The sequence below is a fragment of the Malaclemys terrapin genome, chromosome 8 (assembly GCF_027887155.1).
Source record: "Malaclemys terrapin pileata isolate rMalTer1 chromosome 8, rMalTer1.hap1, whole genome shotgun sequence".
Classification (NCBI taxonomy): Eukaryota; Metazoa; Chordata; order Testudines; family Emydidae; genus Malaclemys; species Malaclemys terrapin.
Window position 1 is genome coordinate 188,012 of NC_071512.1, and position 22,671 is coordinate 210,682.

At 43.3% G+C, this 22,671-nt stretch overlaps 1 protein-coding gene across 1 annotated transcript in view; it reads right to left on the reverse strand.

Annotated features, from left to right (window-relative positions):
• Window positions 1-22,671, reverse strand: part of KDM3B (lysine demethylase 3B) — a 103,045-nt gene that overhangs the window by 15,295 nt on the left and 65,079 nt on the right. The window contains exons 12-15 of the mRNA XM_054036861.1: window positions 19,370-19,477; window positions 18,637-18,764; window positions 14,494-14,773; window positions 12,991-13,247 (exon numbers count right to left, since the gene is read on the reverse strand). Of these exons, the coding sequence (XP_053892836.1) occupies window positions 12,991-13,247; window positions 14,494-14,773; window positions 18,637-18,764; window positions 19,370-19,477 (773 nt within the window). The remainder of the gene's footprint in view (window positions 1-12,990; window positions 13,248-14,493; window positions 14,774-18,636; window positions 18,765-19,369; window positions 19,478-22,671) is intronic.

Here is a 22,671-nt window from a genome sequence, read left to right on the forward strand (position 1 = left end):
CAATCCAAGATTAAAGGCCACCCTCTTTAACAAGTCTTGGTGGGCCCTTAAGTCGTCCTGCGGTGGGAAAGACTCTGAGCATGAGCTCGTCCTCTGGAGATGTTGAGGAAGAGACATGCGCTGCCATAGCGTCCCCTGCCGCCTCTTCCCTAGGTTCACAGACTTGGGTACTGGTATTGGCACCAGCAACGGTACTGGGATCTGCTCCTGCACTGGTCCCAGGGGTCGGCTCTGGGGTATCTCTGTGCACCACTGGTGCCACTACAGTCTCTGAGCACGCTGAGTAGGAGCAGTGTGAGCCAATCCCTTGGCCTGGGGGAAGCCCCCAGGGGTTCCAAAAAGGCCACTGCAGGGGCACTGGACCCCACGGGTCCATAGGCCAAGTCCCTTGGGTCATTCCTGCTTCTGGCGCTCCCAATGGCAGCATTGTCTGTGGGGACTGGCGTGGAACTTCCCTTTGGTGCCAATGTCTCAAATAATCGGATCCCGAGTCAGAGCTTAACAAAGACGCTGAGGACGATGACCTAGGTGACCACGGTGGGGCCTATCCTCCTGGTGTCAGCAATTGGTGCTATGGAGACATTTCTGATGAGGCAATGAAGGGGAATGGGGGGGGGGGGGAGGAGATTTCCCCTAGAGACTGGTCTTGAAACCAGCTTAAAAGCGGTCAATGCCTTGGTGCCGCTGGGTGGCGTTGCTGGTGCCGCCTGCTGTGTCCCAGCCAGACTCAGCACCGACAGTCATTACCTCCTTAGCGGTGGCGTAGGCTTCCGGCGTCAATGGCATTGCAAACTGGTCCGCTCGGTGCGGAGCCGTAGGTTAATCAAGTGCTGGGGTTTGTGGTGCCAGCACTGGTGTCTCTGCCAGCTGTTTTCATGGTGCCGAGGAGGGAGAATGGCCAGGCATAGGTCTCGCTCTATCCCGCTGTGCTCGCTTGTCTGCCTTCAGTGCTGGCAAGCAAGTCTTCTCCCGGTGGCCCTGGCGCTGCTGCTTCTTCGGCACTGGTGAGGAGGACCGGTGCTGAGAGCCCCTAGCTGCTGGCAGTGCACTGTGCACTGATGCCGAAGTACTCTGCGCTGAGTCCAATCTTGGCTCCGAGGTGGGTCTCAGTGCCACCTCCATAAGTAGGACTTTCAGCCTTGCTGCTGTCCTGCGTACAGGGCTTAAATTCCCGGCAGATGTTGCAGTGCTCTTTTCTATGACCCTCTCCTAAACACTTGAGACAACTCAAGTGAGGGTCACTAGTAGGCACAGGCTTGCCGCACGAAGAGTTTAAACCCCGGCGCCCCGGTACCGGGGGAGGGATGTACCACCTCTCCGAATATGGAGAGGAATCACAGTCCTAAACTAAACTGCTAGAACTACACTTGGACACACTATGAAACTAACTATTTACAATGAAGGAACAGTGGAAACCACTAAAAGCACTTTGCTCAAGGCAAAGGGGGGAAGAAGGAACTGAGGTGTGTGGGCTTGGCGGGTGCCCCTTACACTGGCACTATGAGCGTGCAACACCAGGGGGTGCTAGTGCTGAGCCTACGGATACCACTAGGGGAAAAATCTCCAACAGCTGTGCTTGGAGCGCTCACATACTTAAATCGGAATGGACATGTGCAATCACTCGAAGGTTAGTTTTCTCCTGTATTTCATTGTAATATTTAAAAAATATTAAACACACAAAGTGTAACTTTGATTTCTTGCTTTTGTTGTTCATATTCCCCTCACTTCCCAGCTAAGAGGCCAAATGTGATCCTCCGATATATAAGCAGGGAAATACCAAGTAGGAGTAGGGAGGCAGTATTCTACACCTGGGGGAATTCTGTGCTACTGCGTGCGTGCATAATTAATGAGCCTTGAATATTTTTAATTTTTTATGCAGAAAAAAGCTTCTGCTGAAATGTTGCTGCAGTTCCCCCTTTTGCCCACCAGAGGGCACTGTAGCAATAGAACAAAGCAGCAGCTCCCAGTCCGCGAGGGAAGAGAAAGTGGCCTGCCTTCTTCACAGTGGGCCAGGTCAAGAGAAAGTGGCTATGGGGAGACAGACAGCATGGAGTGCTGGGGGGGGGGGGGAGGGTCAGACAGAGGCTCATAAGGGCTAGTGGAGGAGGACAAACTGAAGCAGGGGCTGAATGGGAGTGGAGGCAAGGGCCACATGGTGATGGGGGAGGCGTGCAGAGCTACACAGGGACAGAGAGTGTCTGAGTGGGGGCAAAGACACATGGGGACAGGGCGAGGGGACACGGGGACACCTAGGGACAGGGGAGTGGCTGAGTGGGGGCACAGAAACATGGGAATGGGGGAGGGGGTACACAGCCACATAGGGACAGGGGAGGGGAGTGCAGGACCACATGGGAATGGGTGTCTGAGTGGGGATGGAGGGACATGTGGATAGCAGGTGCAAGGACACATGGGAGTGCAGGAACACATGGGGACAGGGACAAATGTGCTGACTGAATGGGCTAGGGGTCCACCAGCATCTGCGGGGGGAAGCTTCCTAACAATCCGTCTCTCCCCCCCCAAAAAAAAAACCTTGTTCCATACTTTTCCCACCCATACCTAACAATCCTCCAAGTTCACACCCAGGCTCCTTCCCATCAATTTACTTCCCTCTCCCTCAGTGCCTCCGTTACCCTCGACTCCTCCAAGCCTTTGCACTGCTTCTGAAGGGTGCGGGAAATACAGTTCTGTAGTATATTGTAGTTTAAATCAGTTACTCAAGAGTTCTGTATTACTATGCCTAGTAAGGAATCTATTTGTCAAAAAATATTTCCTGAATCTTTTTTGTTGTCTGTGTCATTACAGACATACTTACTGACAGGTATTTTGAAATAAATGACCAAAAATAATTGAAACTGGTGTGATTATATTGTGTTATTTTGACAAATAAAATATGCAGAATTTTAAAATACTGTGTGCAGAATTTTAAATTTTTTTGGCGCAGAATTCCCCCAGGAGTATTATTTCCAAATATAGCATTAGTGAGACCATTACTTGAATACTGTGTCCAGTTCTGGTGTTCACACTTCAAAAAGGACTGAAAATTTGGATAAAGGTTCAAAATAGAGCTAAAAGAATGATTTGAGGTCTGGTAAACATGTCTCATAGTGGGAGACTTAAGCTCAATCTATTTAGTTTATCCAAGGGAAGGTTAAAAAGTCAGTTGATCATGTTATACAAGCACCTTCATAGAGAGGAGATTTGATAGCAGATGGTTCTTTAATCTAGCATTAGCATGGTTCATAATCAATGCATAATTTGGAAGCTGAAGCTAGACAAATTCAGACTTTAGAAATAAAGGCACACATTTTAAAGAAAGTAATTCGCCACTGGAACAATTTAAGGTGATGGACATGGTGGATTCTCTATCAGCTGAAGTCTTTAAATCAAGACTGCAGATCATACTAAAAGATATGCTATTGCTCAAAAAGAAGTTTAGACTTGATGAAGAAACAACGGGGTAAGATTTTAATGGTTTGTGTTATGCAGGTCAGACTAGATCATTGTCCTCTTTCTGGCTTTAAAATGAATCTTTCCTCTCTATGAATCTTTCCAGAAGAAGGGCTATTCAACCTTAATTTGCCACCCCCCCACCCACCCCCGTATGCATTATGACAACATGTATCAGTGGCTGAACATACTATGTTTTAACTTGATTAAGTTTTGCACTTAAAGCAGAGATTCAACATTAGAATTCAAAATCATCTTGACAAACTAGAGAAGTGGTCTGAAATAAATAGGATGACAAATGTCCTTCAATTAGGACAAATGCAAAGTACTACACTTATGAAGGAACAATCAATTGCACAAATACAAAATGGGAAATGACTGCCTAGGAAGGAGTACTATAGAAAGGGATCTGAGGGTTATAGTGGATCACAAAGTGAATATGAGTCAATAATGTAATGGGAAGTGATCCTGTAGTTGAGAATCCTCCTTCCAGCAGATGTCATGGTATCCTCTCGCACTGAGGATACCCCTCCTGGGGAGAGGACCACAGTCATTAGGAAAGACAGGAAATAGTAATGGGGGATTTGACTATTAAAAATATAGATAGTTGGATTTGAGATGACTGGGAGAACCGCATGGTTAATTGCCTGACTGGTGCAAAGGTTGTGGACCTCTTGAGACATCTAAATAGACACATGTGCAGTGCTGGGGAGAAGCTGGTAGCTGTAGTACAGGTAGGTACCAATGACGTAGGGAAAGGTAGGAGAGAAGTCCTGGAGACAAAATTTAGGCTGCTACGTACGAGATTCAAGTCCAGGACCTCCATGGCAGCATTCTCAAATGCTTCCAGTTCCATAAACAGGGCCAGTTAGCCAGGCAGAACTGCAGGTTCTCAACGTGTGGATGAGACTATGGTGTTGGGAGGAGGGATTCAGGTTTATTCGGAACTAGGGAGCATTTTGGGAAAGGAGGAGTCTATACAGGAAGAATGGGCTCCATCTAAACCAAAACAGACCCAGACTCCTGCCATGTAAAATTAAAGAGGTAATAGAGGAGTTTCAAAACTAAGGGTTGGGTGAAAGCCACAGGTGTTGAGGAGCATACAGTTCGGACAGAAACATCCCTCGGGGTGGATTTATAATAGGATATAGAGTGTCCCTTTAAAAGATGATAGGATAGAAGTTGATAAAGTGCAGACGGGAACTGAAGAGAAACAGTCAAACAAACAAAAAATCCCATTCAATTGCATCACTTTAAGGCAGACAACTAAATATTGATAGATTTCATAAGTGTTTGTATACATATGCTAAGATACTAAGATGGGTGAACTTGAGTGCCTGGTATTAAAATGAGAATATTGATATGATAAGCATCACAAAAACTTGATGGAATCAGGATAATCAGAGGAACACGGTAATACCCGCGTATAAAATATATTGGAATGACAGCATAGGTCGTGCTGGTGGGGGAATGGTATTATGTGTGAAAAAGCATAGAGTCAAATAAAGTAAAAATCTTGCATGAATCAAACTGCTCCATAGAATCTCTATGGATAAAAATTCCATGCTTGAATAATAAGTGTGTAACAATAGGAATATACTACTGACCACCTGACCAGGATGGTGGTGGTGATTGTGAAATGCTTAGTGAGGTTAAAGAGGCTACAAAAACAGAAAACCCAATAATGGGGGATTTCAACTATCCTCATATTGACTAGGTGCATATCACCAGAGAGTGGGATGCAGAGATAAAATTTCTAGACACGATGAATGACTGCTTCTTGGAGCAGCTAGTCCTGGAACCCACAAGAGGAGAGGCAATTCTTGATTTAGTCTTAAGTGGAGCACAGCATCTGGTCCAAGAGGTGAATATAGCTGAACCACTCACTTATAGTGACCCTATTGTAATTAAATTTAACATTCTTGCAGAGGGAAAAACGCCAAAGAAACCCACTAGCGTTTTACTTTAAAACAATAAGGAAACTAGTTAAATGGAAATTAAAAGGAACAGTCACAAAAGTGAGATACCTGCAAGCTGCATAGAAATTATTAAAGAACACTAGAGAAGGCTCCAACCAAATGTGTACCCCTAATAATAATAATAATAATAATAGTAAATAATAATTATTATAGTAATAAAAGAATAAGAGGACCAAAAAAATGCCACCATGACTACACAGAAGAGTAAAAGGGATGGTTAGAGGCAAAAAGGCATCCTTTAAAAATTTGGAAGTCATATCCTACTGAGGAAAATAGAAGGAATATAAACTCTGGCAAGTCAAATATAAATATAATTAGGCAGGCCAAAAAAGAATCTGAAGAGCAACTCACAAAAGACACACAAACTAACAACAAAAAATTTGAAGTACACCAGAAGCAGGAAGCCTACCAAACAATTAGTGGGGCCACTGGACAATCAAAGTTATAAAGGAGTACTCAGAGAAGACAAAGAAGCTGCAGAGAAGCTAAACGAATTCTTTGCCTCTGTCTTCACTACAGAAGATATGACAGATTCCCAAACCTGGGCCATTCTTTTAAGGTGACAAATCTGAGTGACTGTCCAAGGATGAGGCATCAATAGAGATGGATTTGAAACAAACTGATAAATTAAACAGTACTAAGTCACCAGGACCAGATGGTATTCACCCAAGAATTCTGAAGGAACGCAAATGTGAAATTGCACCACTACTAACTATGGTATGTGACTTATTGCTTAAATCAGCTTCTGTACCAGATGACTGGAGGATAGCTAACGTAATGCTGATTTTTAAATAAGGCTCCAGAGGTGATCCTGGCAATTACAGGCTGGTAAGTGTAGTCAATTGTTTGTTGTGTGTGTTCTCTTTGCATGCTGCACTGGCTCTGGTCAGATAGCCTGTACAGCAGACTCGGACTGAACTGCCCAGAAAGACCACAGACTTGGTTCCGTAGCGAAGGAAGTTGGCCAGGTTTATTGTCAACAAAGCATGGTCCTAGCTGCCCGGATCAATGTCTACAGTTACACTAGCACCAGCACATATATGCTATGGACACGGCTCAGTGAATGGCAGGACTTTCCATTCCCCCCTCGGCTGGACAAAGACACCCCCTCTGAAACCCTTCTTTTTACACTGATACAAACAAGTTACGTATTATCCCTCTGATGTGGCTAGTTACCACCTTTTATCTTAGACATGTTGATTCTATCAAAACAGCTCTATCCATTACGGTGTCATCTTGACTTTATCTTTAGGAGGGGTCAGTATGTCCCTGTGGTCTTCAGGGAGTGCATTCATACCATACTTGGTATCGGGGTGTCCTGGTACCACTCTTCTGGAATGTGTTTACATGAATGTCCTGTGCCTAGCACTTCTTAGGAATGTTTGTGGTTTTGCAATACCAGGCCTGTTCTTGCCAGGTCCTGTAAATGTGCAAGCAAGCATATTATGTAACTGGGCCTGACTTCTGCTAACTTTGCTTTATTTCATTGGGGCCCAACTACTACTTTAGTTCAGGCCTCATACCAGGCCTTATGGCTCAGGTGCTCTCTTTCCACAATAAGCGTAACTTCAGTACCAAGCAAACTGGTTAAAAATATAGTAAAGAACAGAATGATCAGATACACAGATAATACAGTATATGTTGGGGAAGAGTTCACACAGCTCTTGTAAAGGGAAATCATGCCTCACCAATCTATTAAAATTCTTTGAGGGAGTCAACAAGCATGTGGACAAAGGAGATCCAGTCATATAGTGTATGTGGACTTTCAGAAAGCCTTTGACAAGGTTCCTCACCAAAGGCTCTTAAGCAAAGTGAGCAGTCATGGGATGAGAGGAATGGTCCTCTCATGGATCAGTAACTGTTTAAAAGATAGGAAACAAAGGGTAGGAATAAATGGTGAGTTTTCACAATGGAAAGAGGTAAATAGCAGGGTCTCACAAAGATCTGTACTGGAACCTATACTGTTCAACATATTCATAAATGATGTGGAAAAGGAGGTGAACAATCAGGTGGCAAAGCTGGTAGATGATACTAGACTACCCAATATAATAAAGTCCAACGCTAATTGCAAACAGTTACAAAGGGATCTCATTAAACTGGGTGATAGGGCAACAAAATGGCAGATGACATTCAGTGTTGGTAGGTCCAAAGTAATGCACATTGGAAAACAATCCCAACTATACATACAAAATGATGGGGTCTAAATTAGCTATTACCACTCAAGAAGTAGATTTTGGAGTCATTATGGGTAGCTCTCTGAAAACATCCACTCAATGTGCAGTGGCAGTCAAAAAAGGTAACAATGTTAGGAACCATTAGGAAAGGGATAGATAATAAGACAAAATATCATAATGCCACTATATAAATCTATGGTTCACCCACATCTTGAATACTGCATGCAGTTCTGGTCAACTCATTTCAGAATATATTTGATTTGGAAAAGGTACAGAGAAGGGCAACAAAAATGATATGGGGTAGGGAACAGCTTCTATATGAAGAAAGATTTAGACGAGTGGGAATGTTCATCTTAGAAAAGAGATGATTAACCACTGATATGATAGAGGTCCATAAAATCATGAGTGGTGTAGAGAAACCAATTGTTATTTACCCCTTCATACAAGAACGAGGGTCACCCAATGAAATTAATAGACAACAGGTTAAAAACAAACATAAGGAAGTACGTCCGCACACAATTCACAGTCAATCTGTGGAACTCATTGCCAGAGGATGTTGTGAAGCCAAAAGTATAATTGGGTTAAAAAAAGAATTAGGTAAATTCATGTAGGATAGGTCCATCAATGGCTATGAGGCAAGATGGTCAGAGACGCAAAGCCATGTTCCAGGTGACCCTAGCCTGTGACTGCCAGAAGCTGGGAGTGGATCACAGAGGATGGATCACTTGAAAATAGCTGTGTTCTGTTCATTCCCTTTGAAGCTTTTGGAAGCTGACTGCTGTCAGAAGAGAGGATACTGAGCTAGATGGACCATTGGTCTGACCCATTATGGCCACTCTTATATTCTTATTTACTGTTGCAAAAAAAGGGAACATCATTCTGGGATGTAGTAGCAGGAGTGTTGTAAGCAAGACAAGAAATAATTCTTCCACTCTACTCAGCACTGAAAAGGCCTTAACTGGAGTACTGTATCCAGTTCTGGGCAACCACACTTCAGGAAGATGTGGAGAAACTGGAGAAAGTCCAGAGGAGAGCAACAAAAATGATCAAAGGTCTAGAAAACATGACCTATGAGGAAAGACTGAAAAAACTGAGTTTGTTTAATCTGGAGAAAAGAAGACTAAGGGGAGACATGAGAACATGAAAGTATGTAAAAGGTTGTTAGAAAGAGAAGGATGATAAACTGTTCTCCGTATCCACTGAGACTAGGACAAGAAGTAATAGGTTTAAATTGCAGCAAGGGAGATTTAGGTTAGACATTAGGAAACACTTCCAAACTGTTAAGAGTGGTTAAGCACTGAAACAAATTACCTAAGGAGGTTGTGGAGTTTTTAAGAATAGATAATACTTAGTTCTGCCTCAGTTCAGGAGGCTGGACTAGATGATCTATCGAGGTCCCTTTCAGTCCTACATTTATATGACTATGATCTGATCTTATGTATGAGAAGTATAGCATATAGTTCCCAAGATTACCTTGAGTAACAGAATTAATTTTCTGAGATTTTATAAGTAAATTTGTTAGATTGGGAATTAAAATTAAAAGTAAGCCTTTTAATAAATTTTGCATAGTGACAGATTTTTCAGCTCCTAATCTCAATAAGGACACCACAGACTCTTCACACTTCCCAAAAAGTTACTCATTTCACTATAGTGCAGTCTTGAGTTCACTTCCCCCCCACAGAATTAATGGTGATTCTTTCTGTTATTCTTCATAATGGAAACTTTCTCCTTCAGTAGAGGCTGAAGGGTACAATGTTCTACTTCAGAGAACTCCAAGAACTCCCTACCTTCTTTCAAAATGGTGATCATCTCCTATTGTTAATGGGACTAAAGCCACAGTGCCCTCACAGTTGGTGACCATTTTGAGAAGGGTACATTTTGTCTCTCTCATCGTTCTCAATGGGATGGAGTGTCTCCAGCTGTTCACAGCATAGGGGCAGACCATCTTCCCTGATGGTACCTGTTGGCTTCAGTCCCATTGACAACAAAGAGAGGGCAGACATTTTGAACAGGAATAACTGAAAATTTCAATTATTAAAATAAAAGAAAGACCATTAATCCCTAAATATCTTCTAAAAAACTACCCATTGCACATGACACACAAAATGAGTTACACCTAGCCAGGGACAGAAAACACAACAAAAAGAGGTTCTGTAAATATGTTAGGAACAAGAGAAAGATTAAGAAGGCGAGCTAATAGCGGATGACATCAAGAAGTGTTTAAAGCCTGGTTTGCTTCAATCCTCACTAAAACGGTTAATTGTGAACAGATACTGAACACAATATTAACAAGAAGGAAGATAAGCCAAAGTAGAGAAAGAATGGGTTAAAGAATATTTAGATAAATAAAAATCAGCAGGGCCTGATAACTTTCATCCTAGGGTACTTAAGGAACTACCTGAAAGAATCTCAGAACCGCTAGCGATTATCTTTGAAAACTCATGGAGGATTGGTGATGCCCCAGAGGACTGGAGAAAGGCAAAACAAACAAACAAACAGAATATGTATCTTTGAAAAGGGGAACAAAGAAAACCCGGGGAATTATAGGCCAGTCAGCTCAACTTCTATACCTGGAAAGAAACTGGAATAAATTAAACAATTCTTAAAACACCTAGAGGATAATATGGTAGTAAGCAACAGCCAGCATGAATGTGTCAAGGGAAAAACACAAAACAAAAACAGGTTTGTTTGACATAACTGCCTTCTTTGACAGGGTTACTGGCCTAGTGGATGGGAGGGGGGAGCAATAGATGTGATATGTCTTGATTTTAGTAATGCTTCTGACATACTCCATCATGACAGTCTCATAACCAATGTGTATGGTCTAGATTAAATTACTATAAGGTAGGTGCACAACTAGTTGAAAGACAACACTCAAAGAGGATTTATCAATTGTTCATTCTCAAACTTTGAGGGCACATTATGTGGAGTCCCATAGAGGGGTCAGTCCTGGGTCTAGTACTATTCAGTATTTTCATTAGTGGAGAGTATGCTTATAAAAATCTGCAGATGACACCAAGCTGGGAGGGGTGCAAGCTCGTTGCAGGACAGGAAGCTCTTCAAACATCATACTTCGTGTCACAGTGAGTACTGAAAGCAGCCAACCTTCATAATTGGGAAAACAATGATTACACCCTATGTCTTGAATATCAATATTATACTGGGATCTCTATTGCCAGTCAATTCAAAGCTATTTCCCTCTCCAATTATGCAGTCAATTGACAAAACCATGACATGGCTGCAGATGTTCAGGAACAGCTGTTTATACTGTTCAGGGCCAATATTTCTCAATACAACTGTATGAAACTACATGTGCATTTTCCCCTAGCTATCATATATACGGTCTTAGTGGGAACGAGCCATAGATGAGGACTGCCTGCTTTACAGTGGACTGAGAGCACATGGTATGGGGGGGAAAGGGTCTTTGAAGCTTTGCGACAATCGTCTTTCCAGAAGAGTTGGGTTGGCAATGATGTGTGTATTTGCATTAATGGTGCTCAAACTACAACAAAAAACTGTAACCTTGTTACTAGAATCTTGCTGATTGCACTCCAAGCCATTTGGACTCCCTGTTCAATTCCCTGGGAAGTTTTTGAGGGAAGACAGATGCAAGTGAAACTGAAAGAGGCTGTAAAAGTTGTGAATTTTAATAAAAAAAGCCTAGTACAGGCCTCTTTGATATCGTACATAAAGAAATGGGTACTTGACATTGGCCTTTCTTACTCCATACTGAACTTCATTGGCTTTCATGTAGCAAAGCTTTTAATTGAGTGTTTGAAAAGCAACAATAGATTTTTCTTGATGCATTTGGCTCTGCTCTTGTGAATATTTCACTGACTAGCACTGGCTTGCACTGAATGCTTCTCTTCAGGAGCAGAATTTTGTGCCCCTTATTGCTAACTGTCAGGGGGGCTTGGTTCAGTACCTGTATGGAAAAGGTTGAGAACCACTGTCTTAATCATAAACAACAAAGAGTCTGGTGGCACCTTAAAGACTAACAGATTTATTTGGGCATAAGCTTTCGTGAGTATAAACCTCACTTCTTCGGATGCATAGAGTGAAAGCTTTCACTCTATGCATCCGAAGAAGTGAGGTTTATACTCACGAAAGCTTATGCCCAAATAAATCTGTTAGTCTTTAAGGTGCCACCAGACTCTCTGTTGTTTTTGTAGATACAGACTAACACGGCTACCCCCTGATACTTGTCTTAATCATATGAATACTGCATGGCGTCACCACCAGGCACTTAAACAATCTTAACTGTGCCCTATCTGTGCATTTGAAGAGCAGCAGTGAAAACTGCCAATTCTCTGAGGAATACGAAGAAACTATAATGCACCTCGTCACAGTGTTGCTAGGGAGAGTATGTGGTTAAGGAAAATGGGGTGAGCATAGGACATTCCGTCCTTACCCATGAAGTAATCCCTTTGCTTTGAAGCATGTGATGATCACCTGCATCATCTTAGTCTGCAGAACTACATATATTCTTAGTGTCAATATTTTCAGAGCCTTTTAAAAATCTATTCACAACTATTGGCCTTGGTTTTCTGTGGTAATGAACGCCTCTCCCTTTTAACACATTCCATTCTTCTCTCCACCAATGGCAAACAACTTAAGTTGTTAAGACCCCATCTTCCCTAACTGAAACAAAGTTCAAGTATCCTACTATAAATATTAGACAGGCACTGTCTCCTTGTTCTTCAGTTCTCCTTGTTCTTCCACCAGCCGTCAGCATAATTTGAGTGCCTTTCACATAAAAATTAACAGCAACAGCTAAGTCCACAGTGGATTTCATGGAACCTCTGGCTTTTCTTTTTGTGGTAAAAAGTCCAGTTGGGGTAGCGTTTTTGGTTTTGATTGTTTAGGTTTTCTTCATTAATTTTTTGGGGAAAGAGGTTTGTTGGAGTTGTTTTTTTTAGTAGAAGGGTGTGTGTCAATGTGGTGTGTCGTTCTTTGGACAGAAAGGCGTTTTTAAAGAGGAAAGTTTTGCATTGTTTCTCATGACACTCAGATTCTAGATTTACCTAATCACCTCTAGAAGTTCGTCCCATAGCTGGATCTCCACAACCAACACCAGAGATAAAATGGACTTAAATAAAGCAGGACCTCTGAGAAAAGACTGCTTCTAAATCAAGCTTTTATGGAGAAGCAGTACCTAACTAACTGCTTCCTCCCTCGCAGAATTTCTCCATGACTGCACCAGATGAAGCCCCATAAAACTAACAACTGTGTTAAAACTTACAGCTCTTTTGAAAAATAATGCTTTTGCTTCTACCACATGTTCCAAAATAATTCTGTTGAAATATAAATAAAACTGATAGACCCTAAGGAATTCCCCTTAGAACAATCCCCTTTGCAGGAAAAAAGGCAGGAAAGACAACATTACTCACCGTGGAAGCTGCAGAAAAGACTGGAGGAAAAGGGATTCCTGTATCTAGTGGGACCTGGGGCAGCTTTCCTGGCCCAGAGTGTAGCAGATCTCTGAGACTGGAGCCTTCAGCTTTGTTACTGGATGCAACTGGGCCCAACAAGAGACTATTAAACAATTTGGGGGTTAATGGAGAAACCTTTGTACTGGAGTTGAAGGAATCCAATCCAAAGGGCGAATGGGATTCTTTATTGAGCACCGATCTCAGGGATCCAGCTTCTGTAAGGAAGATAAATCACAACTGGGTGAGACAAACATCATTAAAGATCCACAAAAGGGAAAGTCCTGTGAAGAGGACTGTCCAAGTATTATCCTCCAATATAACATGGCTATAATCCTGTGACAAATCACAGTACAGTTTACCTGGATGTTAAGGCTCAAGAATGATATTGTACAATACTGGATGAGGCACTGAGGTGTCTTTTGCAAATTTAAGCATCCTGTTTCAGCTATGCCTCACCAACAGCCTTAATACATCATGGTAGGTTAAGAATTTGAATGGTCCAGTAGATGATTTGGACCTGAAGTATTTAATTTACAAGGAACTGCACTCTTGTTTGAATCAGATGCTCACCAACTAATGCTTTCGCCTTCCAAATTAGTTCTGGATTCTTCTGAATGAACAAAGAACCCTTTTGCAGGATTTTAAATGCAGTAGAGAACACTACTGTTGATTAGGCCTATAGAACTAAGGAAACATTTGTGAACATGAAATTGAAAAGCGAAAACAGAAGAGATTTTCTGGGATTGTTAAAAAAATGTCCATCACAGATAACCATGAACAAAATATAAAATTGTGTGCTATAATTCCTGTACTTCTAGCTACGTACAGTATACAAGAGCTAGCCCAGCCTGTCTTGAATGTAATGCTGCCTTTGTGAATAGGTCACACTCTTGACAGTTATATCCTGTAAGATATATTTCTGCAATGAAGCGTTTCTTTCCTGATGTGTAAGTAGGTAGGTAGGTGTGTGTGCGTGTGCGTTTAAAAATCTTCAACTGGAACACCCCTTCCTTAAGCATACCTTCAGCCTCTAGGTGCTTAGGAAATGCACTCTTTATATTGCAAGCCAAATACCAACATTAATTTTAGCACCGGTTTCCCTAACGTAACTAATTCTTATCTGAAGTGAATGTTAATTAGACTTTACATCAAGAGATCATTTCTACATACTCACAGAAAAGACACAGCATATGTAACAGAATGGGTACTGGATAAATATGCCCACCCCTCCAGCCTCCCTCCCCGCTCCCATATCCCTCCAGCTCCTGCATGTATGTTACTTCACAATCTCTTTCAGGAGGTTTCTACATGGTTAACCCCTATTTAAAGAAAAAAGATCCAAAGAGGCAAGTGCAGAGGAACGACCCTGGTCTTCCCTAAGCACTAGGGACTCCCTCCAAAGATGGTAACCAAGCAGCACTCCTTTGCTACCAAACATTAAGGGAGAGATCTTTTCCTCACCTTTTGTTTCTTCTTTTGCTTTTTGTGTTGCTAAATCTGCTAGCCAGTGCAAGGCTGACGAGGGGGATGTTTCTGGACACAGTGGCCTGCTAGATTTTGTTTCAGTGGGGTTGCTGGTTGGCGAGGTCTCTGTTTTCGCAGACTCCTCAGTTCTTCCATCTGTGGCCTCAAGTTTAGGATCAGTGTCCATTTCTAGCTGCCCCAACCCTACTGCCCCTGCCCCACTGGAGAAGGTGCCCTCACTTCCAGAGGCTGATGCACCAGGATTTATACTGGGAAGCTAAAAACAAAAAAGATCACACATGCTGCAGTCAAATGCTGACTTTGGAAAGGGAATTACATTTTTGACGGACCGGGGAAAAAATTAACCAGACAACAACAATATGACACGGTGGGCTGTGAGGCTGGTAGAAGGCTGAATACATTTCATCTTAAAAGAATGTGGAGATTATTGATTTTCTAACTCCAAAGCCATGAAGATTCTTGAAATGGCTTGAAGACCTTCAAGATCTGAATGTTCAGTGACCAATCAGATCTGTACTTTTATGAATGATAATCTGGGACAGGCCTGTATGCATCCATCTCTATCACCTAGCACAGTGGAGCCCCAATCCCAATAAATATGGAGATTGTGGGGAGTTGAGAAGGGCAAAGTAACATTGCAACAACTCCCCCCCCTTTTTTCTTATCCACTCATCAGCTCTTGCCACATGCTTAAACAGTCCTTGCTATAAAGAGCTCACCTTTTATCATATGCCAAGGACAATGGGGTTCCGATACCTAACTGGGGTCTTTAAGTGCTACACTAACACATGATGATATATTTATGAGCAGTCTTTTTGCATTACTTTGTGTTTTTATTTTATGGAATAGGCATCTCGGGATAGGTGCCCACAGTCCCATTTTAGAAATCTGAATAAATATTTCATACTGGCAATAAAACACAGGCACATGTGAAATGCCAGACTGATCAGACCCACACTTCATCTAATCCAGCATCCACTGATTTAAACAAAGGCATTATACGATTTTCTATACTATTCTCAATCCCATTCCATTCCTGCAGCTTCACATTGAGCGGGGGTTTTCATTAAGTGAATAGGAAATAATAAATGCCTCTCTCTTATGTACTATTTTTCATCAGCAGATCTCAAATCACTTTACAAAGGTAAGCATCATTAACCCTCCAGTGGCCAAGTCAGGAATAGAACCAGAACTCCTGAGTTCCAGTCCAGTGCTCTATCCACTAGAGCAGTGCTTCTCAAAGTGGTGGTCCGCGGACCGGTGCTGGTCCACGGCGAGTTTCCTCATAAGAGCGTCAAATAGGATAATATGGCACCGGTCCCTGGCACATTGGGGAAAAAAATTGCCGGTTCCCCACATCAGACAGCTTGAGAAGCACTGCACTAGACCACACTGCCTCTTCACTGAGCTCTACAATGATACCCAGGTCCCTCTCCAGAGGGATTTAGTTTTAGAACCTTGTAAGGTCCATTGCAGTTTAATTTTTTCCCCACAACTTGCAGACATTGAGCTTCATTTGTCATCATGCTGCCCATTCACCTAGCGTGGTTAGGTCTCAACTTCCTAACTATCTTCTCTGACTTATTTAAATAACTGTTACAAGAAAATTTTGCTCTCTCACTACTCACTCCCCTTTCCAGATCATTAATAAAACATAAACACTGGACTTATTACAGAACCTTGTGACACCCTGATGTTAATTTTCATCCTGGCAAAAGATTAACTATTTAATCCCACTCTGACTTATGACAGTACTGTAGCTTATTTCTCATTAATTATTATTTTCCTTGGCTGTCTCTTGAGTGGGACTTTATCAAAGGTCTTTTGAAAGTCTAAATAGTTACATCAACCGCTTCTCCTTTATCCACGACTGTATTGAAACAGAGAATTCTAACAGATTAGAGAGACCGTTTTTCTTTACAGACACTGTGATAGTTAGACTATTCTATCATGACTAAGGCTGCGAGTTTGTCACGGAGGTCACAGATTCTGTGACTTTCCATGACCTCTGTGACTTCTGCAGCGGCTGGTGCGCCTGGCCTGGGAGCCGCCCGTGTAACTCAGGCAGCCCTTGGGCCAGTCTCACTGGCTGCTGCTGGGGCAGTCTCGAGCCACCACGCTCCCCTCTCCCAGCCGCAGCATTATTTTGGGTGTGGGAGGGGGCAGGGGCATGGGATGTGGTGAGGGCTCTGGACAGCGCTTACTTTGGGGGGCTCCCCGGAAGCAGCAACATCCCTCAGCTCCTAGGCGGAGGCGTAGCCAGGCAGCTCTGCGTGCTGCCTCTGCCTGCAGGAACTGCCCCAGCAGGTCTCATTGGCCACGGTTCCCAGCCAGTGGGAGCTGTGGAGCCAGTGCTTGGGGTGAAGACAGCCTGTAGAGGTGCCTGGCCACGCCTCTGCCTAGGAGCTGAGGGAGGGGGATGTTGCCACTTCCGGGGAGATGTGGAGCCAGGTAGGGAGCCTGCCAGACCTGTCAACTATCCCCATCCCGCCCCAGCACCAGCGGAGGTCCCGGGCTGTGCACTGCCGGCCCCGCTGCCCCCAAGCACCCGTGGCACCCCCGGGCCACTCCCTAAGATTTAGTCAGGGGTATATAGTGCAAGTCATGGACAGGTAACGGGCTGTGAATTTTTGTTTACTGCCCGTGGCCTGTCCACTATGTTTACTAAAAATACCAGTGACTAAAACATAGCCTTAATCATAACCAATATTACACTATTCTATTTTTAATTATTGTTTCAATCAATTTGCGAAGTACAGATATAACACTTACTAGTCTGCAATTCCCCAGGCTGCTCTCAGACATTTTTCTTAAATAGGTACAACGTATTTGCCACCCTCCAATCCTCTAGGACTGTAGCTGTTTTTAATGAGAGATTACATATTTTTGCTAGGTGGCCTAGTGATTTATTTTAGATCGTCAGTTTGTCCCAGCATCTTTTCTTCTGACACCTCTGTCTCGGATAATACCTCACCTTTATTGCCAGAAAAGAGCAGGTTTGAAGTAAATATCTCTAATATGCACTGCAGAGAAGACTGATGCAAAGAAATCATTTAGCTTCTCAGCAATATCCTCATACTGTTTGGCACTTCTAATACGCCTCTCACATTTCCATGATGTACTTTATGCTCATGTTTAATGATTTCACTAGGGTCAGATTTTCAAATGTGGAAGGATTTGGTTGGCTCAAATAGCCTCTCTAATGTACCATTTAGCCATAATCGTTTATCCCTTGGCTTCTTCATTTCCTTTTTGTTCATCAGTACACATGCCTTTTGAGACGTATTGTTTTTGTAAGTAGCATCTATGTCACCTCTAAAGTTAAAAGTAAAGGAAGTAAAAAACAGTCTTTTTGATTAGCCTTCTCATTTTATTGAAGTCTCCCTTCTTAAAATTTAATGTCATTTTTTGATACCCTTTCTCCCCCTAGGATGCTGAAGCTACCTAATTAGAATGTGGTCACTATCACTTAGTAGCACTACTCCTTCTTGAATTAACTCATTTGTGTTACTTAGAATTAACTAGAGAATAGTGTCTTCAAGAACTATCTATTCCAAGAAGCAGTCAATCATTTCAAGTGTCAAGAATCATTTCTCAAAATTTTGTCCTGCTGTGCTATTTTACTGCTTATATGTGGATGTTTGAAGTCCCCCATCATCATTATCCTGCTAATTTTATCAAAGAGACAGCAAAATCTATGCATATGTCAAATCAGCATAATATTTCAGAAAGCCATGAGAAATAAAGGAAATGCATTATTGCATATTCCCCATTGTACTTTTCCTTCAAAGTTTCGGCAGAGATACCATAAGTCTTTTACCGTAACTTCTACAGAAGAAAAAACAAGCCTAGCACAGACATCCAGATAGCAAAGATGGGCACAACATGCTCCTCACCTCAACAAGTTTCTGGGTGCCAGCAGTAGCGATGCTCTGCGATAATCCTGATTGAGTCAAGACATCCAGCAGAAACCACTGAGATTCTAAGCCCCATGTTATACAGAGGTCAGACTAAATGATCTAATGGTCTCTTCTGGCCTTAAAATCTATGAATGCAATATCCAGTGTCCACAAAAGATCAAGAACAGGAATACTATCCACGGATTTCCAGCTCACGTACCTGTGACATCCCATTTGTGACAGCAGGTCTCAACACAGATTTGTTTTGCCGGTTAATACATGGACAGTTAGCTTTAATCCCCCATTTGCCTCTGGCTGCATGTACCATGTCTCCTATATTGTAAAGAGCTAGGAAGAAAGTTACAAGTTTTAGTACATATGTCCATAAAAACTATAAAGTGAAGCCTTGACTGAACTTCAGGACCAGTTTTTCCCCCTAGTCACAACAAGAATCCTACATTTTAAGGCTTCATGATCAAGATACACGTGTTAATCTGATAGTGCTGCATAACTATGTGCACATACGACTGCCTTTCAAAATCCAGTCAGAGACATAATTATAAAACTGAATACTTATATTTTCCTTCAGAGGACAAGAGCACTAGTACTGTCCTCTCAAATTAAACTGCATTTGGTTCATATCTTTTGAAAAGACTTCTGAAAATTAAAACAAGAGTCATGTGCTTCGTATCTGCAAATCTTAGGAGCAGCATATTGGAAATGTTTTATCACCTTGTATTAGCAACTCATTCTTATCTGCACTATTTTTATCTTTTTCTCCCTACCTTCCTCCAAGAGAATGTCTTCCCCCCACCCCCAATATTACTGCCTCCCTGATCCCTCCCAAATAAGGAGACAACTAGAAAACAAAACTATCACACCGCCTCCTCTCCTGCCTCCCAAAATAGGGAAGAAGATATCTGGAAACCAGAAGGAAGCTGTTCATGTATTACCTGTTCCAGGGATGATCTGTGTTGGCATAAGATTCTCTGGTTCATGGGACTGCCCCTTTGCACACTTCAACCATGAGAAAACCTCCTCATCACCAATCTCCTCTGTCTCTGAAACGGACAGAACCAGATCATTTACTACCCTACAAAAGTCACTGAAGCTTTACAGTGCAGCAAGCTGTTTCTGTATGTATTTCTTCACTGCAACAGTTAGCTCAAGTTAGACCTGATTTATACTTAAAATTTAGATAGACATAACTACATTGCTCAGGGGGTGCATTTGGCATAGTTATGCTAACCTAACCTATGGTGTAGGCGCACCTAGGTTGACAAAAGAATGCTTCCATCAACCTAGCTACCACAGGGATAGAAAAACTCCTTCCATAACTGTAGAAAGCATCTGCTACAGCACTACAAGAGCATTGCCACAGCGCTGTAGCTGTACTGCTGTAACACAAGACTTGAATATACTTGTTACTCCACTCCAGCTAGCCTAGCTTCCATAGCCTGATTGAGCAACCACCCTACAAAAACACTCTCAAGTTGCAGAGAGTGATTTGATTAGCAGCTGATGAGCTGTTGTAACTCAAACTGCTGAATCCCCACAGCATTACTAGCTGTAATTTGCTTCCTCTGCACTACAGGAACCAGCTGGTTTGAGTTCAAAGCACTATTTAAGCTAGGTATTTCTGCATGTGGACAGCAGTCTGGTTAGTGGCAAAGCTAAGTTATCCCTTGAGCTAACAATGCAGTGAAGACAAACTATGTGACTATTTGTTGCTTCAGTTTAATCTCAGGGCTGCAAAGAACAATGGATTAACCACCTCCCAGTTTTGGCGAGCACAAAGTTTTGTGAAATGGTAACCCAGGGATATGCAGTAAAAGTCAATCAGTACAGAACCCACATCAACTTCCTGGCTCCCACTTTGCCCACTCCAATTCATACAAAAACAAAGCTGCTAAATCATGTTGCTCTGAGCACAGCACCCCCCTTTAGATAGGTTCCAGCTTCTTATTCTAATCTTTAAAGCTCTTCATATTCTATCCCTTGCTGCTTAATTTGTCACACTCCCATTCCTCCAGTCAAAGACTGCCAGCCTTGCCCATCCATTTGTCTACTTCTTCCCTGCTGTGCCTTACACATAGAACACCTTCTTTGAACTAATTTACAAAGCAGCTACCCTTCCATCTTCAAATCTCTCAGAATCTACTTCTGCCACGATACCTACCAGATGCCAGCCAACTAACGATGACTGGGTTGAAAGGCAGTCTGAGACACAAGAAGTTTATTTTAAAAACCTCATTTTGAACCATCAAGTTGTGCCTACCATATCAGCCTATTCAACCGTAGGAATTTATAGTTACCCCATTCCTCTATCTCCCATTTCATACTCCACTCATGGCATCGTATCTTAAATTTAATTGCAAGATCTTTTGGACAGGGATAACATGTCTAGTCTGTTTGTATAGACTAGACATGTATAGACTTTTGACATGGCACCAAACATTCTCTCAGTCACATGTTCAGGATCTAATTGTTTGCCATATGTGGGGTCATGAAGGCATTTTCCCCTTGGGAATGATTGGTAGTGACCTTGGGAGCTTTTCACCTTCCTCTGCAGCATGTGGGTCACTTGACAGGATTATCTGAGTATAACTCAATTAATTTCCTGACTCTGCAGGGGCCTCAGGCACTGTGCAGCTTGGATCCTCCTATTCTCTGCTTTTGGCACATAATAGTTTAGTCTCCTGTAGGCAAAGATATTTTGGTTGTTAAGTTTAGTGTGCAGGTCCTGGGTGGGGTTGGTGGCCTGTGATATACAAAGGTCAAATTAGATGATCCATGCTGTTACGACTGCCGGCAGAGGCACTTTCGCCAGCTCATAGCAGTAGCGGATGCAGGCAGTGATCCAGGATGAATGAACAGCTGCGTTGACTTGCAAAACAGCTTTGTCCTGTCAATGTAGATGGCCAGCGCCCTCCTGACGTCCAGGGCACGTAACCTGCGTTCCTATTCTGATTTATGAGGCTTCGGGAAGAAGACAGGCAAGTATATGTCCTGGCCAGTATGAAACTTGGAAATTACCTTGGGCAGGAATGCTGGGTGCAGCTGCAACTGCACCTTATCCTTGTAGAATACCATACGGGTGGTTCTGAAGTAAGCGCCCTGATCTCAGACACCCTGTGTGCAGACGTTATCACAACCAGGAACAAAACCTTCCAGGAGAGAAGAGGAGAACAGGAAGCCAGAGGCTCAAAGGGGTGCCCCCATGAGCTGCGACAGCACGAGATTCAAGTCCCCCTAGCACCCTGTGGTCCGAGGTGACCCACAACCAGATTGAATGGTAGGGACGAAGACGCTGAGGAAAGAACAAGGCGGATCTGAGGAGCTGACTGGAACGCACCTTGAGCGCACCTTCAAAATGAGCGCTTCTGGCCCCAAGATGCTTTGCCTGGCTGGGGTGCACGGGGGAGTGGGAGGAGGAAGGGTGGCGATGACTAAAGCTCGTGTCTCTATCCCTTCTCCTTGCAGACCCCTGTCCAGGCTGCCAAGGCCTTGGCAGCGGCTGGAACTGCTTCCTCGCTGGCGTATGCAGTGGCGTGTGCAGACCCAGGGAGCGAAGGGTGGCCAGAGTGTCCTTTAGGCCATGCAGCCTTGCATCACTCTGCTCCACAAAGAGACCATTCTCATCAAATGGAAGATCTTGAATTGAGGCCGGCATTTCCTGCGACAGGCCAGCAGTCTGAAGCCAGGAGCTGCACCTCATGACCACTGCCGATGCAACCACCCTAGCCAGCAAGTCGGACACGTCCCACGCCATTTGGAGGGAGCATTTTGCTGCTGCAGTACCCTCCTTCACTAGGGTACCAAACTCCTAGGCCAAGTCCTGGGGTAGGGACTCCTTGAACTTATGGGAGTCCCAAGTTGCATCTGCCCAAAAGAGCCTTGTGGTTCGCCACCCAGAACTGAAGGCTGGCAGTGGAATAAATCTTCCTCCCAAAAAGGTCCAGTCTCTTGGCCTCTATTTTTGTGGGTCAAACTAGGGTGCCCATTTGTCCTTCTCTTTGGCCGCGGAGAGGACCAGTGAGCCTGGAGTTTACAAGTACTCGAACCCTTTGGCTGGGAGGTGGGAGGCATGGACGATGGGGTTTGCCAGAGGGCCTTTAAGACCCCCATCATGCATCATGGGCAGGAGTAGATGCCGAGAGCGCCTGTTCAGCCATCTCCTCCACCTCCAGGCCCATCACTTCTCAGCCACCCATCACAGCAGGGCCTGGTGCTCTTTGAGGCTGGTACTAGAGGG